This window comes from Panthera uncia, chromosome C2, assembly GCF_023721935.1.
Source record: "Panthera uncia isolate 11264 chromosome C2, Puncia_PCG_1.0, whole genome shotgun sequence".
Lineage (NCBI taxonomy): Eukaryota > Metazoa > Chordata > Mammalia > Carnivora > Felidae > Panthera > Panthera uncia.
The window spans coordinates 65912447-65932478 of record NC_064810.1 but is presented as its reverse complement, the minus strand read 5'-3'; the positions used below and the strand labels follow the sequence as shown (position 1 = coordinate 65932478).

Genomic DNA, 20032 nt, shown 5'->3' with positions numbered 1-20032 from the left:
TGAATTAATCCAGTTAAACACACTGACCTTCCAGTTTTGAGAACTCACTGGGCTACTAGACATTTACATATACTTTGTTCTACCTGAAATTACCTTGCATCATAAGGAAGCTTATTTCTTTTTTTTCTCTTGCTTTTTCTTTGTTACTGACTTTGTAACGGGTTTTTATTATACCTTTCAGTAGAAAAAAACCTTCCCCAATAAGCAAAATGAGTGACTTGAAACTGATGTGAAATGTTTTGAAAGACCACTAAAATGACTATTTCTCTTTCTTTTTTAGGGAGATGAGGACCATGTTGTTAGTTTATGTTATGAGACCATTTGTGATAACCATTCAGTATTACTTTTCTGTCCATCAAAGAAATGGTGTGAGAAGTTGGCAGATATCATTGCCCGTGAGTTTTATAACCTACACCATCAAGCTGAGGGTAAGTTACTGATGGAAATGAAAGCCTCTATTTTCAGTATATTTGCTTAAAAGTAATGTTAATGATTATATAAATAAAGTATAGTTCTCTTTGATCATTGCCTCCACCTGCCCACTGGACACTCCTTTACAAAACTATGCTCCTCTCCTTATCCTCATTATAGACAATGTATACATACACTCAGGCTAACCTTCAGATTTTTGTAATACTGGATTTATACAGGTGCATACTACTAAACATACAAGATTCTTCATCTGGGGTCCATGGGCTTTGAGAGATATCTTTGAAGCTCCTAAATTATATATAAAATTTCATATGCACATTTTTCTGGAGAAATCAGACATCTCTCTCTTTATATTTCCAAACTCTAAGAAAGAATCACACACATATACATATGTATGTATATAAACACATATGTATTTTAAAAGCAGCTTTAATTAAGGTTTAATTTATACACAATACAAGGTACCCATTTGAATTACATAATTTAATGAATTTTAACAATTGTATACATTTGTTTAATCCCTACTCTAATGAACATATAGAACATTTTATCATCCTAAAATGTAATCTTTGCTCTTTAGCTATCAATCTCCTCTCTATTGTTAGCCCCAGGCAACCTCTGATCTGCTTTCTGTTTCTCTAGATTAGTTGTGACTTTTCTAAGAATTTCATATAAATGAAATTATATAGTGTGTTTTATGTTTGGCTTCTTTCAGCATGGTATTTTTAAGATTCATCCAGGTTGTTAAATCTATCAAACTGATTCTTTTTTATTGCTGAGTAATAATTTAGTGTATAGCTATGACTATTAGTATATATTTTACTGATTCTAGGATGAGCACTGTTCCCTCACCACTTTTGCTAACCTGTGGTCCCTTGGGGTCCAAGATAGGTGTAGAGAAGACAGAGACCAGCCAGTTCTGGTCACAGAATATTAGGATATTTTATGAATTCATTATGCTACTGCAGTCATGAGGATAGGTGATAGATACCTCAAGCTTAGATCTAACAAGTAAACTTTGCTTGAAGTTTATTTTGGGAAGACTCCAGCCCAACATTATAATACTGCTTTTATTTCCCTCCTGATTGATGTTTCCTATACTATGCCATTTATATTCTTTATGTTGTACCATAATAACTTAAATTCCTTTGATAGCCAGAAATATTATTATTACCTTCTTTGCTTGAGATTCTGTCATTTTGATTTATCACAAGGGTTCCCAAATCCTGGTGCTTAAATTGGAGCCTGGGCTATGATGAACTTTTCACTAGAAAAGTAAAGACAAGGCAGCACATTTTTTGTAAAGCTGAAGTTTAAATTCTGAAATTATCCCTACTAATTTCTTTTATGTTAAAATGACTTTTCTTCGGAAATAAAGGTATCAATCAATGGTAGTTTAAAAAAAATGTTTAATTGTACTTAGCATAATAAAACATTGACAAGCCTCTCTGAGTCTTTAAAATTTTTTTTAATTAAAAAAAATGTTTTTTTAAAATGTTTATTTATTTTTGAGAGAGACAGAAACAGAATGTGAGTGGGTTAGGGGCAGAGAGAGAGGGAGGACACAGAATCCAAAGCAGGTTCCAGGCTCTGAGCTGTCAGCACAGAGCCCAACGTGGGGCTCAAACTCACAAACTGTGAGATCATGACAGGAGCCAAAGTCGGACGCTCCACCGACTGAGCCACCCAGTGCCCCCCAATTTTTTTTTAATGTTTATTTATTTTTGAGAGAGAGAGTGATACAGAGTGTGAGTGGGGGAGGGCCAGAGAAAGGGAGACACAGAATCCAAAGCAGGCTCCACGCTCTGAGCTGTCAGCACGGAGCCCAATGTGGGGCTCGAACTCACGGACCACAAGATCATGTCCTGAGCTGAAGTTGGATGCCCAGCCAACTGAGCCACCTAGGCGCCCCTCTGAGTCTTTAAAATTTTAAGAAAAGTTTACCTAAAATATTTTTTTAATTAGGAAATAGAAGCTATATTAAAAATATATCTTATGAGAAATTTGCTAGTTCAGAAATCCAAAAGTTTGGGAGATTCTTTAAAGAAAACATAGTTCCTACACCTAAAAAAGTTGAGGTCTTGCTTACTAAGGGAGCAGGTTACACAGAGAGACAAAAACAGAAGGTAATATGTGATTAATTACCACATTAGTGGCAAATAGGCTAGAAAAATTGTCACACAGAAATAGGTTCCTAGGTGGTTCTGACACTGCTGGTTGATGGGACACACTTTGAGCAAGGATTTTTTTTTTTTTTTTTGCACACATTTTAATCATTTTTATTGAGCATTGGCACTTCCATTTTTCTGAACCTTTAGGGGGACATTGTATATTTGCTTTTTATTCATCCTTCCTTTCAGTCTTTTTATTCAAACAAGACATTTAGTCTGATATCAAGTGATGCTGGTTTCAAAGGCTTAGCGCCTTCTCACAAAGAAAATGACATTTCTGAGTATTCTCTACCATATACAAACACTTACAGTTATTTAAAACTAGATTTTATATACCTATACCTATGCCAAATGGTCTGCTGAATTTTCTGTTTTGCCATTTAATATATCTGACTTTTGCATGGAGGCAATTATGCACAAGGTGATCCACATCCTTGCAAAAACTGGTATATAAAATGATTTTCAGAGAATTTAAAGGCTGTCGTTACTAGAATTATAAGTGGAGAATCTACAATTATTATTGGTCAGTATTAAGTCTATTGGCGTTCTGTTAAGTTTGTTTTCTCTCTCTCCCATCATTTCCTCTATGACCATTTCCTATTTGGAATGCCATTTCTTGGGCTCCTACTTGAGACTCAAGGACGCCTATTGTGTGAGAGTATACTGATGAGCAAGGATTTTGATTTTTAGGCTCTGAGTGGTAGTATCTGTAATCCTCTCCTTCCTTAGCTGGGTCCTTTGTCCCCTCTTGTGGGCTTGGCCTCACTCTACTACAGTGCTTTCTAAACTTTGGTGCACATTAGAATCATCTAGGAGATTTAAAAATTCCTTATGTCCAGGTTGCATCCTATTACATCACAATGGCCAAGAGTGAGAGCCAGCCATCAGTATTTTTAAAAGATGTTCAGCTAATTATTATATATGGTAATTTTAGAACCATTGCCCTGATATTTAGCTCTGTCCTGACTTAGGCAGATAGCACTTAAGGAGGTCTATCCAGAGGTGAACAGTGTTGATAATTTTTCTGTGACAGGATTGGTAAGATCATCTGAACTTCTACCAGTGGTACTGGAACAAAAGAGTCTCCTAGAAGTGATGGATCAGTTAAAACGTTCACCTTCAGGATTGGACTCTGTATTGCAAAAAACTATACCATGGGGAGTAGCATTTCATCATGCAGGTATCCATATTTGTAATCTGTTATTAAGAAGCCCCCTCCAAATATCCTCATAATTCCTTCACATTTATATTTGTGTGCATTTGATTTCTTGTCAGTCTAATACTCTTAGATTTCATTTTAAGAAATTGTGTGATCAAGATTAAACAAGAATAAAACACGTTTAGTTTACTTATCTGTATAGTATATAAAACTACATAAAGGCTTTTTTGTTCCCTTGGAGAAGTGAATTCTATAATTGTTACCTTTCTACATTTTGTTTCCTTAAAATTTAGGTTAGACAGGTATTTGCTACCCTAATTTTATGCTACTCTGAGTGTTTCCTTTTATCTTAAGGGGTATTGAAATATACTTACAAATATATCAAAATCAAATTAATTTTAGAAATTGTCATATTGTATTTTGAGAGCACTAGAAGTGTTTAAAAATAAAACAGGTCAAAATTGCAAGGATTATACAGTCACTGAACTAAATAACTTCTTTCAGAGGGTGGTTTGTCCATGATTATATGTACTAAGAATATGATTAAGAATATATAGTTCCTAAAATTAGGAATTTAACCTTTTTAATTTATTTAAAATTTTCATTACATGTACATAAATAAATTTTAAAATATATGTGTGTATATATAAGCATACAAGATATTTTTATTATATTTAACTTATGCATATTAATAAAATGAATACCTGTGGACCCACTACTTAATTTATAAACTAGAACCTCAATCTTTTTGATATTTTTTAAATTATTATTATTATTTTTTTTTTTGAGAGAGAGAGGGGGACAGAGTGTGAGCAAGGGAGAGGTAGAGAGAGAGGGAGACATAGAATTGGAAGTAGGCTCCAGGCTCTGAACTATAGCACAGAGCCCAACACGGGGCTTGAACTCATGAACAGTGAACTCTTGACCTGAGCCGAAGTTTGACGCTCAACTAACTGAGCCACCCAAGCACCCAATCCTTTTGATTTTTTAAATAAAATTAAAAATAATCTAGATAAGTATATATTGTATATACTTTTTTCATTTACTTGTATATATATTCTTTAGCATTTATTTATGTCAAAACTGTGCCTGACCACTGTGTTGGATAGACCCTGAAGATAGTGTGATGCATAAGCAATGTCTCTATGCTCAGTGAGTTCATTTTCTAGAACAGAGGTCAACAAACTGCAGTCTGCTGGTCAAATCCAGCACACCATTTATTTTCGTAAAGTTGTATTGGAACACAGTCATGCTCATTTGTTCTGTGGCTGCTTTCATTTGACGGTGGTAGGGTTGACACAGACCATCTGTCTTGCAAAGCCTAAAATATATACAGAAAAAGTTTGCCCACCCTGGTCTAGAAGATGAGATAGAAGTATACTAGAGGGGAATGCAGGAGAAGATGGCAGTGTAGGAGGACGCTGGGCCCATCGTGTCCTGCTGATCACTTAGATTCCACCCACATCTGCCTAAATAACCCAGAAAACTGCCAGAGGTCTAGCAGAATGGATTCTCCAGAGCCAAGTGTAGACAAGAGGCCCATGGAAGAGGGTAGGAAGGGCGGAGGGGTGGTGCGCACTACATGGACTGGCGGGAGGGAGCCGGTGGGGTGGAGGGGCAGCCCACCTGGCAAGGCAGAGCCCTGAGTCTGGCTTGTAAAAGTGGAGGGGCCAGACTGCTTGAGTTCTGACAGCCAGCGGGACTTAACATCTGGAATGTTATAAGTCAACAGCTCTGCTTGGAGAGTGGGAGGGCGAGAGGACAACGGGAGGGAGAGGTGTTGAGCCGCAGAAGACAGACCTCAGCTCGGCAGGGAACAAAGGCGCTGGCCAGCATCATCTCCCTCTCCCATCCCCCAGCCAAAATCCCAAAGGGAACCAGTTTCTGTCACCGAACTTGCTTGCACTGCACAAACACCCAATGCTGTGCTTCTGTGGATCCATCCCTCCGACAGGTCTGCCTGTCTCCCTCCCGGTGCTGCAGGGCCCCTTCCGCAGGGGACCACCCATGGCAAAGCGAGCTAAGCCTGCCCCTCCTGCCCCTGTGCACCTTGCGGATCCACCTCGGCTAATACTGCAGATCCCATAGAAGCAGCACCACAAGCCTGGCAGTGTGCAAGTAGCCCCCATAGGGGCCATACCACTCCACAGTGAGTCCTGCCCCTGGGAGAGGGGAAGATAAGGTACACACCAGTCTGACTGTGGCCCAAGCTGTGGGCTGGGGACAGACATCAGGTCTGACTGCGGCCCCGCCCACCAACACAAGTTATTCTAGACAGCACAAGGGAAGTGCCCTGTAGTTCTGCCCCACTCCAGGGACTATCCAAAATGATAAAACGGAAGAATTCTCCTCAAAAGAAACTCCAGGAAGTAGCGACAGCTAACGAATTGATCAAAAATGATTTAAGCAATATAACGGAACATAAATTTAAAATAATAGTCATAAAATTAATCGTTGGGCTTGAAAAAAGTATAGAGGATGGCAGAGAATCTATTGCTATAGAGATCAAGGGACTAAGAAACAGTCAGGAGGAGCTAAAAAATGCTATAAATGAAGTATAAAATAAAATGGAGGTGACTATAGCTCAGATTGAAGAGGCAGAGGAGAGAATAGGTGAATTAGAAGATAAAATTATGGAAAAAGAGGAAGCTGAGAAAAAGAGAGATTAAAAAAAATTCAGGAGTATGAGGGGAGAATTAGAGAACTAAATGATGCAATGAAACACAACAATAGCTGTATAATAGGAATTCCAGAGGAGGACGAGAGAGAGAAAGAGGCTGAAAGTGTACTTGAACAAATCATAGCTGAAAACTTCCCTGATCTGGGGAAGGAAAAAGGCATTGAAATCCAAGAGGCACAGAGAACTCCCTTCAGATGTAACTTGAATCAATCTTCTGCAGGACATAGCATAGTGAAACTGGCAAAATACAAGGATAAAGAGAAAATTCTGAAAGCAGCTAGGGATAAACACACTCTAACATATAAAGGGAGACCGATAAGATTAGTGACAGATCTATCTACTGAAACTTGGCAAGCCAGAAAGGAATGGCAGGAAATCTTCAATGTGATGAACAGAAAAAAAAATATGCAGCCAAGAATCCTTTATCCAGCAAGTCTGTCATTCAGAATAGAAGGAGAGATAAACGTCTTCCCAAACAAACAAAAACTGAAGGAATTCATCACCACTAAACCAGCCCTACAAAGAGATCCTAAGGGGGATTCTGTGAGTGAAATGTTGCAAGGACCACAAAGTACCAGAGACATCACTACAAGCATGAAACCTATAGACATCACAATGACTCTAAACCCGCATCTTTCTATAATAACACTGAATGTAAATGGACTAAATGCTCCAATCAAAAGACATAAGGTAAAGGAATGGAAAAAAACAAGACCCTTCTATTTGCTGTTTACAAGAGACTCGTTTTAGACCTGAGGACACCTTCAGATTGAAAGTGAGGGGATAGAGAACTATCTATCATGCTACTGGAAGTCAGAAGAAAGCTGGAGTAGCCATACTTATATCAGACAAGCTAGACTTTAAATTAAAGGCTGTAACAAGAGATGAAGAAGAGCATTATATAATAATCACAGGGTCTATCCATCAGGAAGAGCTAACAATTATAAATGTCTATGCGCCGAATACCGGAGCCCCCAAATATATAAAACCATTACTCACAAACATAAGCAACCTTATTGATAAGAATGTGGTAATTGCAGGGGACTTTAATACTTCACTTACAACAATGGATAGATCATCTAGACACAGGATCAATAAAGAAACAGGGGTCCTGAATGATACATTGGATCAGATGGACTTGACAGATATATTGAGAACTCTGCATCCCAAAGCAACAGAATATACTTTCTTCTCGAGTGCACAGGGAACATTCTCCAAGATAGATCACATACTGGATCACAAAACAGCCCTTCTTAAGTATAAAGAATTGAGATCATACCATGCATATTTTCAGACGACAATGCTATGAAGCTTGAAATCAACCACAGAAAAAGTCTGGAAAACCTCCACAAGCATGGAGGTTAAAGAACATCCTACTAAAGAATGAGTGGGTCAACCAGGCAATTAGAAGAGAAATTAAAAAATATATGGAAACAAACGAAAATGAAAATACAACAATCCAAACGCTTTGGGATGCAGCAAAAGCAGTCCTGAGAGGAAAATACATTGCAATCCAGGCCTATCTCAAGAAACAAAAAAAAAACCCAATTACAAAATCTAACAGCACACCTAAAGGAAATAGAAGCAGAACAGCAAAGACACCCCAAACCCAGCAGAAGAAGAGAAATAATAAAGATCAGAGTCAAAATAAACAATATAGAATCTAAAAGAACTGTAGAGCAGATCAATGAAACCAAGAGTTGGTTTTTTGAAAAAATAAACAAAATTGATAAACCTCTAGCCAAGCTTCTCAAAAAGAAAAGGGAGATGGTCCAAATGGATAAAATCATGAATGAAAATGGAATTATTACAACCAATCCCTCAGAAATACAAGCAATTATCAGGGAATACTATAAAAAGTTATATGCCAATAAACTGGACAACCTGGAAGAAATGGACAAATTCCTAAACACCCACACACTTCCAAAACTCAATCAGGAAGAAATAGAAAACTTGAACAGACCCATAACCAGCAAAGAAATTGAATCAGTTATCAAAAATCTCCCAACAAGTAAGAGTCCAGGACCAGATGACTTCCCAGGGGAATTCTACCAGACATTTAAAGCAGAGATAATACCTATCCTTCTCAAGCTATTCCAAAAACTAGAAAGGGAAGGACAACTTCCAGACTCATTCTATGAAGCCAGCAGTACTTTGATTCCTAAACCAGACAGAGACCCAGCAAAAAAAGAGAACTACAGGCCAATATCCCTGATGGTGATGATGGATGGATGCAAAAATTCTCAATAAGATACTAGCAAATCGAATTCAACAGCATATAAAAAGAATTATACACCATGATCAAGTGGGATTCATTCCTGGGCTGTAGGGCTGGTTCAACATTTGCAAGTCAATCAATGTGATACATCGCATTAATGAAAGAAAAGATAAGAACCATATGATCCCATCAATCGATGCAGAAAAAGCATTTGACAAAATTCAGCATCCTTTCTTAATAAAAACCCTCGAGAAAGTCAGGATAGAAGGAACATACTTAAACATCAAAAAAGCCATTTATGTAAAGCCCACAGCTAATATCATCCTCTATGGGGAAAAACTGACAGCTTTCTCCCTGAGATCAGGAACATGACAGAGATGTCCACTCTCACTGCTGTTGTTTAACGTAGTGTTGGAAGTGTTAGCATCAGCAATTAGACAACAAAAGGAAATCAAAGGCATCAAAATTGGCAATGAAGAAGTCAAGCTTTCACTTTTTGCATATGACATGATATTATACATGGAAAACCAGATAGACTCCACCAAAAGTCTGTTAGAACTGATACATGAATTCAGCAAAGTTGCAGGATACAAAATCAATGTACATAAATCAGTTGCATTCTTATACACTAATAATGAAACAACAGAAAGACAAATAAAGGAACTGATCCCATTCATAATTGCACCAAGAAGCATAAAATACCTAGGAATAAACCTAACCAAAGATGTAAAAAAAAGATCTGTATGCTGAAAACTATAGAAAGCTTATGAAGGAAATTGAAGAAGATATAAAGAAATGGAAAAACTTTCCATGCTCATGGATTGGAAGAATAAATATTGTTAAAATGTCAATACTACCCAAAGCTTTCTACACATTCAATGCAATCCCAATCAAAATTGCACCAGCATTCTTCTTGAAGCTAGAACAAGCAATCCTAAAATTTGTATGGAACCACAAAGGCCCCGAATAGTCAAAGTAATTTTGAAGAAGAAGACCAAAGCAGGAGGCATCACAATCCCAGACTGTAGCCTCTACTACAAAGCTGTCATCATCAAGACAGCATGGTATTAGCACAAAAACAGACACATGGACCAATGGAATAGAATAGAAACCCCAGAACTGGACCCACAAAAGTATGGCCAACTAATCTTTGACAAAGCAGGAAAGACCATCCAATGGAAAAAAGACAGTCTCTTTAACAAATGGTGCTGGGAGAACTGGACAGCAACATGCAGAAGGATGAAACTAGACCACTTTCTCATACCATTCACAAAAACAAACTCAAAATGAATAAAGGACCTGAATGTGGGACAGGAAACCATCAAAACCCTAGAGGAGAAAGCAGGAAAAAAATCTCTCTGACCTCAGCCGCAGCAATTTCTTACTTGACACATCCCCAAAGGCAAGGGAATTAAAAGCAAAAATGAACTATTGGGACCTCATGAAGATAACTTCTGCACTGCAAAGGAAACAATCAACAAAACTAAAATGCAACCAACAGAATGGGAAAAGATATTTGTAAATGACATATCAGACAAAGGGCTAGTATCCAAAATCTATAAAGAACTCACCAAGCTCCACACCCGAAAAACAAATAATCTGGTGAAGAAATGGGCAGAAAACATGAACTGACACTTCTCTAAAGAAGACATCCAGATGGCCAACAGGCACATGAAAAGATGCTCAACGTCACTCCTCATCAGGGAGATACAAATCAAAACCACACTCAGATACCATCTCACGCCAGTCAGAGTGGCTAAAATGAACAAATCAGGAGACTATAGATGCTGGAGAGGATGTGGAGAAATGGGAACCCTCTTGTACTATTGGTGGGAATGCAAACTGATGCAGCCACGCTGGAAAACAATGTGGAGGTTCCTCAAAAAATTAAAAATAGACCTATCCTATGACCCAGCAATAGCACTGCTAGCAATTTACCCAAGGGATACAGGAGTGCTGATGCATCAGGGCACTTGTACCCCAATATTTATAGCAGCACTTTCAACAATAGCCAAATTATGGAAAGAGCCTAAATGTCCATCAACTGATGAATGGATAAATAAATTGTGGTTTATATACACAATGGAATACTATGTGGCAATGAGAAAGAATGAAATATGTTCTATTGTAGCAACGTGGATGGAACTGGAGAGTGTTATGCTAAGGGAAATAAGCCATACAGAGAAAGACATATATCATATGTTTTCACTTTTATGTGGATCCTGAGAAACTTAACAGAAGACCATGGGGGGGGGGGAAGGAAAAAAAAAAAAAAAAAAGGTTAGAGTGGGAGAGAGCCAAAGCATAAGAGACTTAAAAACTGAGGACAAACTGAGGGTTAATGGGGGGTGGGAGGGCGGGGAGGGTGGGTGATGTGTATTGAGGAGGGCACCTGTTGGGATGAGCACTGGGTGTTGTATGGAAACCAATTTACAATAAATTTCATATTTAAAAAAAAAAGTATACTAGGGGAGGCAGATTATACTCTTAAAGATAGACTGTGGTGACATAAAGATGTTGTTTACGGTCGTAACAATAGCTTGTAAAAATCTTTAGAAGTTTCTAGTAGATTCCCAGATCCATTTGTAAGTAATCAAGTACAGTATTTTCATTATATTCATTATTTCATATATTCATTAATAAATATATGTTATTGTAACTTCCTTTTGTTAGGTCTTACTTTTGAGGAGAGGGATATCATTGAAGGAGCCTTCCGTCAAGGTCAGATTCGGGTTTTGGCAGCAACTTCTACTCTTTCATCTGGGGTGAATTTACCAGCACGTCGTGTAATTATTCGTACTCCGATTTTCAGTGGTCGACCTCTAGATATTCTTACTTATAAGCAGATGGTTGGTCGTGCTGGCAGGAAAGGGGTAGACACAGTAGGTAAGTGAGTTTGATTTTAATTATAATAGCATTGGTGAAGGACAGTGTCAGTCTACTTGAAATCTGACTGATGCCTGCCAATTGATTTCTCATCATGCTGTATTTCTTTGTTATCCAAAGCACTAATGTCATGTTTTTGATTTGCTTAATATTTATAATGAATGTAAGTTATAATTTTCATATATCATTAGCCATTGATTTTCTCTTAATGTAAAATTAAGATTTTCTTTTATATGTGGTGAAATGATTCAGTATTATTCTAATCAAAATGATTTATCATATTAGCTAGAAGATGATTTTTAATTTCCAGTATAATCTATTTAGTGCTAATGAAGGGAGTAATTTTCATGGGGTTTTAGTTCTGCTTAGGTGACTGACCTAAGACTTCAAAGGAGGGATACTGAGAGCTGGAAAGTACTCTTACATTTAGGAATAGGAATTTCACATACCATTATTTTCTCTCTAAAATGGTGCTGGTTCTGAAAACACCTTTTTAGTTTCTTCTGTCAGCAAGTAATGGTAACATTAACAGAAACTAAGCAGAAGTCATGTCTTAAGCAATGAGGAAGAGTCTTGTTTGAATTAAATATTGAGGTAGCAGCAAATGTTATTACTAACTTGGTAGATAATTATGGGTGTGACAAAATTGTTATAAGTCTTACAACATTAAAGAGCTTTGGGAGGAAGTTCTCTGTCATCTCATCTTTCTTCTCTAGGATGTATTTTATTGACTAATATTATACTGTATGTAAAAAAATAGTTCTATGGTTGCTGAAGAACATTAGGATATCCAGGAGAAAAGGGAAAGTCTTAATGGGAAAATAAGTGGGATAGTCTGGGTGCAAAAACCTAGGTAGTATACAAGGAAGTGACTATTAGAATAACTTGATTTGTCTGTCATCACATCTGCATTTCAACCATCAGGAAGGGGCGATGAGGAAGTAAAGGACACAACTTATCCCTTAAGGGCACTTCTCAGAAGTTGCACTAAGTATTTCTCCTCACATCCAGTCGGCCAGAACTTAGTCACATGGTTACATTTCCCAACTGCAAGAGAGGCTGGGAAATATAACCTTTAGCTGTGTGGCCATGTGCCCATCCAACATGTAGGAGTTTTATTAAAGGAAAAATGAGAGAATGGCTATGTGTCTCAGCCCCAGTAACAAATGACTTCTCTGTAATCCCTGAAGGGCTATTGGCCTGCCTCTCTTTTAAGCCCTAAAAATACTAATGATTAAAAAAAAATATCCAACTCCTTGGATTTCCCCTATTATAGGCATCAAAGAAGTTTATCCTGCTCTGTCTCTTACTTTACCTATAAAATGTGCAGATTACACATGTTTAGAAAAGGTTGGGGGAAGAGACAAAAACACTCCCTTCCTATTCCTATTTGCTCTTCCCTCTGCCCTTCCTTCCAACTCTAATTTCTTAGTAGGCTCAAACTTTGGAGGGTGGAGTCTAAGTTCATTTTACACAGCTACTCTTCTTTTAGGGTCAGAGGGTCTTTAAGGTAATATAGAAGATAAGGAGATTTTATTTGCCCTGCTATATTCTTAGCTTATACTTCTCTTTCTTGTAGGGAAGAATAATTGGAAGGTTGTTACCCTGGCCAAATTATCAAGCCTTAAATCAGATTAACATTTAAACAAAACTAAAATGTACCACAGTAACTTTGTATTTGAGGTCTTGGAAACTTCTGAAGTTTTGACTTTGCATAATGCTCCATTTCAGGATGACATATGCTTGCTCAGAACTTCCAGCAAATGGAGAATGTGTGAATATAGTGTTTCATATCAATTATGAAGATATGCATACTTGGTCATGCTTTTTAGATTATGTAGCATCTTTATAACTTCTTTACATTTTATAAATTATGTTAATGTTCCTAGACAGTTAATGGTGTTTTATTTAGATAACATTTTAATCTTTCTGTGGATTTCTTGGAACCTTCCAGTATAAGAGGTTGGTACTTTGTGCAAAAATAGTGATTTACAAGTCAAATATAATAATTGATTTGATTCTAATTGACTTGTCTATTGTAGTATGGATACAACCTCCTTAGATAGATGGGAGCAGGGACTTGGACTGTATATATTGGCATTAATTTTCATAAATCTTGCTCACTTTGAAAAAGGGTTGTCCATCTTGCTGAAGGATTAAAAGCTGAAAGTAGTTTGAATAGCCCAAAGTGGCTTTTGGTATTTGCCACTAATGCTAGTTGATCCATTTTGTAGATAATTTTTTATCTTAAGTTGGGCTATTTTGTAGTGTTTATAAGAGCCAGGTGATGCATTTTATCCAGCTGTTTTTGTTGCTGCTATTGTTTTGTTTGATGGCATCTATCTTTTTGTAATTATATCTAGGATAAACAACAACAGTCATCAAGTTTATAGTCCTTTATCTTTATCCTATCTTGGTTCTCAGTTTAGCAATCAGCTTTAGGAAAGTCTTCTCTCTCCCTAGAATGATTAATATACTCCACCACAATGCCATTTTTAGTTTTCTCTAATGCAAGTTGCCTTCATTTTCCCCCTTACACATCTACTTGCTTCCTTTCCCCTACTATTGGATTCATTTTTGAAAAAAAAAAATTATCTTTTTTCTAGTCTTAATTACTGTAATAATAGTTTATGTTTGTATAAATTGTACCTTTATATATGTTTATAATGTGTAAGTGCTATCACATTTTTATTCATTTGATTGTCACAGTAACCTAAAGCTTTTTGATTAGTGAGTTATAATGTAATTTCTAGGTTTCTGTAAATATTTTTGAATTCGTGTTTTCATATGTAACCAGTAATAATTTGTATTTGCATTTTCCTTTATGATTTTCAAAATACCTCTATTATTATTATTATATACTTAATTATTCAGTAAAAACAGTTGCTCCTATGTGGAAGGAAATAAACTTTTCCTGTGCCTGCTTAGCTTCTATGGCTAGTGCCTGCAAATTAGACTGACAGATGGCAGATTAACAGGAGAAAAGGCATACATATTTTATTTGATATTAATATTTTAATTTTTTGCATAGACAGAGGACTTCATAGAGAACCAGTAAAGACCCAAAGAAGCAGTTAGATGTTAGGGGCTTTATACCCTTTTAACAAAAGGTAATAGAATTGTGAAGTGACAAGACCAAGGAAAAGGGGTTTGAGTTTCTAGAAGTGGTAAATTGTGGGAAAGTAAATATATACTGGAAACTAACAGAAGTTAAGGATTATTTAGTAAGGTTTATGCAGACCCATCTTGGTGCTGCCTTTCTGCATCCAGTGATAAGTGATAAGTGGAACACCTTCACAAAGAGAAATTTATGTCTTACATCTAGGCAAACAGGGTGAGGGCCAGGAGCTCTTACTGTGTTTGCTACTTCCTAAGTGCCTTCAGGTCAAAATAATCCTTATGCCAAAGTGGCATGTTTTGGTATGGCATATTCTGATCCCCTTCAATCCAAAATTCAGAAAATTAAAGCATCAGCAATAATTTTATGATCGTAATAACCGCTATCATCTATGACCTTCTTTTTAAATAAGTAAGACAACTTAAATTCTCTTTGGCAGGTATATTATGGAAATATGTTGGGGTTTTGCAAATGTGCATTTTTTTGGTTATAGGTGAGAGTATCTTAGTTTGTAAGAACTCTGAGAAATCAAAAGGCATAGCTCTACTTCAGGGATCTCTAAAACCTGTTCGTAGCTGTTTGCAAAGACGAGAAGGAGAAGAAGTAACTACAAGCATGATAAGAGCTATTCTGGAGGTAAGGAAGAGTTCACTAAATTATTTGCTCTTTGAAGCCTATAATATGATGATAGAACTTAATGATGTGAAGAAAAATCTTAGCTTTGTGTTTCATTGTGAGATTGTTTATAGTGTTCCCAAGTCTGAATGTCTTCTATTTTATATAGTTATTTCCTGGAGTTTAATACAGCTAGTTCTATGTCAGCATATTTCAGAACAGTGGATTAAAACCCAAATGCCAGATGATTCTTTTTCTTTTTTAGGTATACTTTATTATTTTTTGAATTTTTAAAAAAGGTGACAAAAATGGACCATAGTTCTTACATACAGATAATACCTATTGACATTAAAATAAAATCAAATTACAAATAGACATGATTAGAAGTTTTAAACAACATGGAAAGATCTAAAGTGAAAAAACTTTCTATTCTGGGTCCTCAAAGGTAACGAATCTCCTTTTAAGTGTTTTGTGTATTCATCCAGAAATTTTTCTGTTCATATACCAGCATGCCTTGCTCTTGGCTTTAGTACTGGTGCTAGGGGGTTCTGGTACCTGTGCTCATACTTTTTTTCTCCCCTTTCGCTCTCCATTTGAAAACAAAAACGAAAACACACTAAAAAAGGAAAGTAACTGATAACATAGGGTTGGTAAGGATATAGAAAGTAGGCATTCTCATATACTGCTGAAACTCTTTTGGGAGGGCAACTTGGACATATCCACTAAGATAAAAACAACAACACTGCCAAAACAGAACACATAGCCATTTACCAGTAGATTCACAACTAAGAGTTTTACTTAGGGATGTATTTGTGAAATTGCATAAAATTAAATGTACAAGAATGGTTATTATGGCACTATTGGCAATAAGAAAAAACTGGAAACAACCAAAATACCACAAATACTAAATAAATCTTGGTAAAACTATGCATTGGGGTCATTAAAAGGAGTAAGCTCTGTTTAGGTTGATTTAGTATGTTTTCAATCTGTATTAAATGGAAGAAGTCAAAGGGAAAATTAGTACACTTAATTAGTATATTTAATATAGTTGTGGGAAGATGATATCCACAAAACACAACTCACTTCACTTTTTCTACACCCATTCCCATCCCCTTTCTGGGTGGGGAATATTCAATACTAGCATTCCTATATGCCCATATGTTTCAGAAGGAAAGCTATGTTGTTAGTTCCTACATTTCAGATAGATAGTGATTCATTTATTTTCATTTATGAGAAAATGTATCTACTTTTAAGGAAACTTTTGATGTTGTCATTAGGTGTTATCTACATGTATAACGAGTGATAATGGAAGAATTAATAAAAAATCTCTACGTTAAGATGCTGAGAATACTTTAAGAGAACAAAATCACTTCATTTCTTTTATATCATAAGGGCCTGCATGTCTTATTAAAAAGTTACAGAAAATTTCAAACCTCTTATATCAGATAATAGTTGGTGGAATGGCAAGTACATCACAAGATATGCAGACTTATGCTTCTTGCACATTTTTGGCTGCGAGTATGAGAGAAGGGAAGCTGGGAATTCAGAAGAATCAAGATTCTGTTCAACTTGGAGCAATTGAAGCCTGTGTAATGTGGCTGCTAGAAAACGAATTCATCCAGATTACTGAAGCTAGTGATGGAACAGAAGGTAAGTGTGACTTAATTACAGTATACACTTTTTCATCTTTGCTGACTTTATACTGCTTAGTAAAAGGAAATTGACTTTTCAAACACTATAAAAGGAAACCGGTTTTTTGAGTGGTATATAAACTCATTTTTAGTACTTAGTGTTGGATTTAGCAACATCAGACATTTAGCATAGAATCTGCTCATAAATATGCATACATTGGGCAAAATTCTGTTTGTAAAATTTATCAGAGGCTAAAACGTAAATTATAGAGTACAGAAAGACATTGTTTTATTTAATCTTTAACATTTGATACTTTATTTCCCTTCACCTGCCCCCAACCAGGAAAAGTGTATCATCCAACACATCTTGGTTCAGCAACTCTGTCTTCTTCACTTTCTCCAACTGATACTTTAGATATTTTTGCTGACCTCCAAAGAGCAATGAAGGGCTTTGTTTTAGAGAATGATTTGCATATTGTTTATCTGGTAAGTTCTGTTTTCTTCACTATTAAGTTTGTGAAAATGGGGAGAAAATACTTATATAGAATCCTGAACATCTTGGGAACATCTTGTTTGTCTTCTTTAGGGTAGCAGTGGTGGAAATAGAGTACAGGTAAGAAGAGAGTTGTTTTAAAGTAATAAGCTAAATGTTATAGTGACATTTTAATTTATTTGTCTGCTTTTTTCTCTAACCTTTCAAAAAAGCATTTGAGGTGTTTTATAAAAAACATATTTTACAATATATAAAAGAATAGTAAAGTATAATGAAATATCAGGAAGTTGAAAATAAGATCATCATATAAAATTCAAAGGTTTGTACATAAACATGCATGCCTTTAAGTCATGTACAGTTCCTGTAGCCAACTTTGGTTCTGAGTTTTCTAGCAACTACAGCAAACAGGAAAGCTTGATTAGTCTCAATATTGATAAGATAAACAAAACCAAAAAAATGAGGAAAAGGGGTACCTGGCTGTCTCAGTCAGTAAAGCATGTGACTTTTGATCTCTGGGTTGTAAGTTCGAGACCCATGTTGGGTGTAAAGATTACTTAAAAAAGTAAAATCTTTAAAAAAATAATTAGGAAAAATGTTGCATTTTATTGCATAAGAGAAATTTAGTCCTAAAAAGACACCCAGGGTCTTATATTCTTGAGAAAATCTCTATAATAAATGCAATAAGGAATTTTAAAGGCTTGTATATATTAGATAGTCTTTTATAACTATTTCTTATAACAAAGATTTTGATAAAAATTGAATAAAATAGGGTTTGAGATTGTATTCTCTGGAAAGAACCTGGCTAAAAATATTTTGTCAATTAAGAGCAGTCGTAGGAACTGACATAAGCAAGATGGCAGAATAAGAGGCCCCTGGCTCTAGTCTCCATAACAGAAATATGAATTAGCAACTATTTACAGACAAAAACACCTTTCTAAAAATCCCAGAACCTGGCAGTTAGGCTGAAACACATTCATGGAGCACAAAAACTGAGAAAAGCCACATTAGAAGGCTAAGAGCAGTGGTTTCACTTTGACAGTGTTGCCCCTCCCTAATCCAGCACTGTACCACACTGGGAGGAATTCTCTGGGCCTACAGTTTCTCCAGTGAGAAAAAGAGAGCTTGGGGTTGACATCTAGCTTCCTCAGCAGTCTGGAGTGTTCCCTGGGAAGTCCACTTCTGTCTTACCTTATGGGGAATGCTAGGGAAATAGGCAAGGCTAGATTACCTGAGGAACAATATGGGAGGTAGGGCTCACAAGGATTTGTGTGTGGATTAGTGATGGCACTGCATCCCTCCTGGCCACCTTGCCCAATCAGAGAGCCCAGCAAATGGCTCCACCCACTTGTGCCAGATTGCTGCCTGTTTGACCAGAAAGCAGGGTGAACAGTTAAGCCCAGCTAAGATTCCCAGGCAAAGGCCTGACTGCAGAGCCCAGCCTGTACCTCTGCCCTTGCAGGTAACCAGTCTGACACCCCTACCCAACTGCAGAGCTCATCTTGTGGCCCTGCTGGAGCAGGGACTCTGAACTGTAGAACACAGCCAGAAGTCCTGCATGATCACAGGGTCCATCCTGCAGCCCCATCCAACTATGGAGCATAACCTCTGGCCACACCTGAACACAAAGTTCAGTTAATGGCACCACCTATCCAAGGAGTCTAGTCTCTGGTCCTGTCTGGTCAGAGAGCCCAGCCAGTGGCCATGCCTGTCTGCAGAGACCAGCTAACAGTCCCACCTGATCAGGCAGCCCACGGTGTGGTCTTGCCTGAATGCAGGGCTGAGCCAGTGGCCCCACCCAACCAGAAACTCTGGCATCAAACCTTGCCCACCCTCCTGTGGGCTCTACCAGCTGGCCTTTGAGAACCTAGTTTGGGCTGACTAGTGAAAATCTTTCCCTATTGAACCAAACCTGTAAAGACTAGAAGAAGTGACTGCTTCCTCAAATGCACACATACCAACACAAGGATACAAGAATAATGAAGAATCAAGGAAATATGGCACCACCAAAGAAACTAGTAAAGCTCCAGTAACCAAACCTAAACAAATGGAGATCTGTGAACTGACTGACCAAGAATTCAGAATAATCCTCTTAATGAATTTCAGTGAACTACAATAAAACACAGATAGTCAACCAAACAAAATTAGGAAAACAGTACATGACCAGAATGAGAAATTCAACAAATAAATAGAAACCATCAAAAAGTAAAACCAAACATGAATCCTAGAGCTGAAGAATACAGTGGGTGATGTGAAAAATTCAGTAGCTTCAAAAGTGGATTCAGTCAAGGAAAAGAAAAAATCTGTGAACTCAAAGATATTATGCTAAGTGATATGTCAGAATGAGAAAGACAAGTATCATATGATGCCACTCATAAATGGAAAAAAAAAGAATAAGCAAACAAAAAAGCAGAAATAGATCCTAATTAAAGAAAGCAAACTGAGGGGGTAGGGTAGGGAGATGAGCAAATTGGGAGAAGAGGAGAAGAAGACACAGGCCTCCAGTTGTGGAATGATTAAGTCACAGGAATAAAATGTAGAGCATAAGGAATACAGTCAATGATATTGTAATAGTGATATAATAAGACATGTTAACTATACTTGTGGTGAACATAGTATAATGTATAAAGTT

General features: G+C 36.9%; 1 protein-coding gene across 1 annotated transcript in view; it reads left to right on the top strand.

Moving 5' to 3' along the window:
• POLQ (DNA polymerase theta) overlaps positions 1-20032 on the top strand; it is a 116026-nt gene that overhangs the window by 11362 nt on the left and 84632 nt on the right. The window contains exons 7-12 of the mRNA XM_049628253.1: positions 281-428; positions 3637-3783; positions 11334-11546; positions 15158-15300; positions 16725-16929; positions 17254-17396. Coding sequence (XP_049484210.1) covers positions 281-428; positions 3637-3783; positions 11334-11546; positions 15158-15300; positions 16725-16929; positions 17254-17396 — 999 coding nt within the window. The remainder of the gene's footprint in view (positions 1-280; positions 429-3636; positions 3784-11333; positions 11547-15157; positions 15301-16724; positions 16930-17253; positions 17397-20032) is intronic.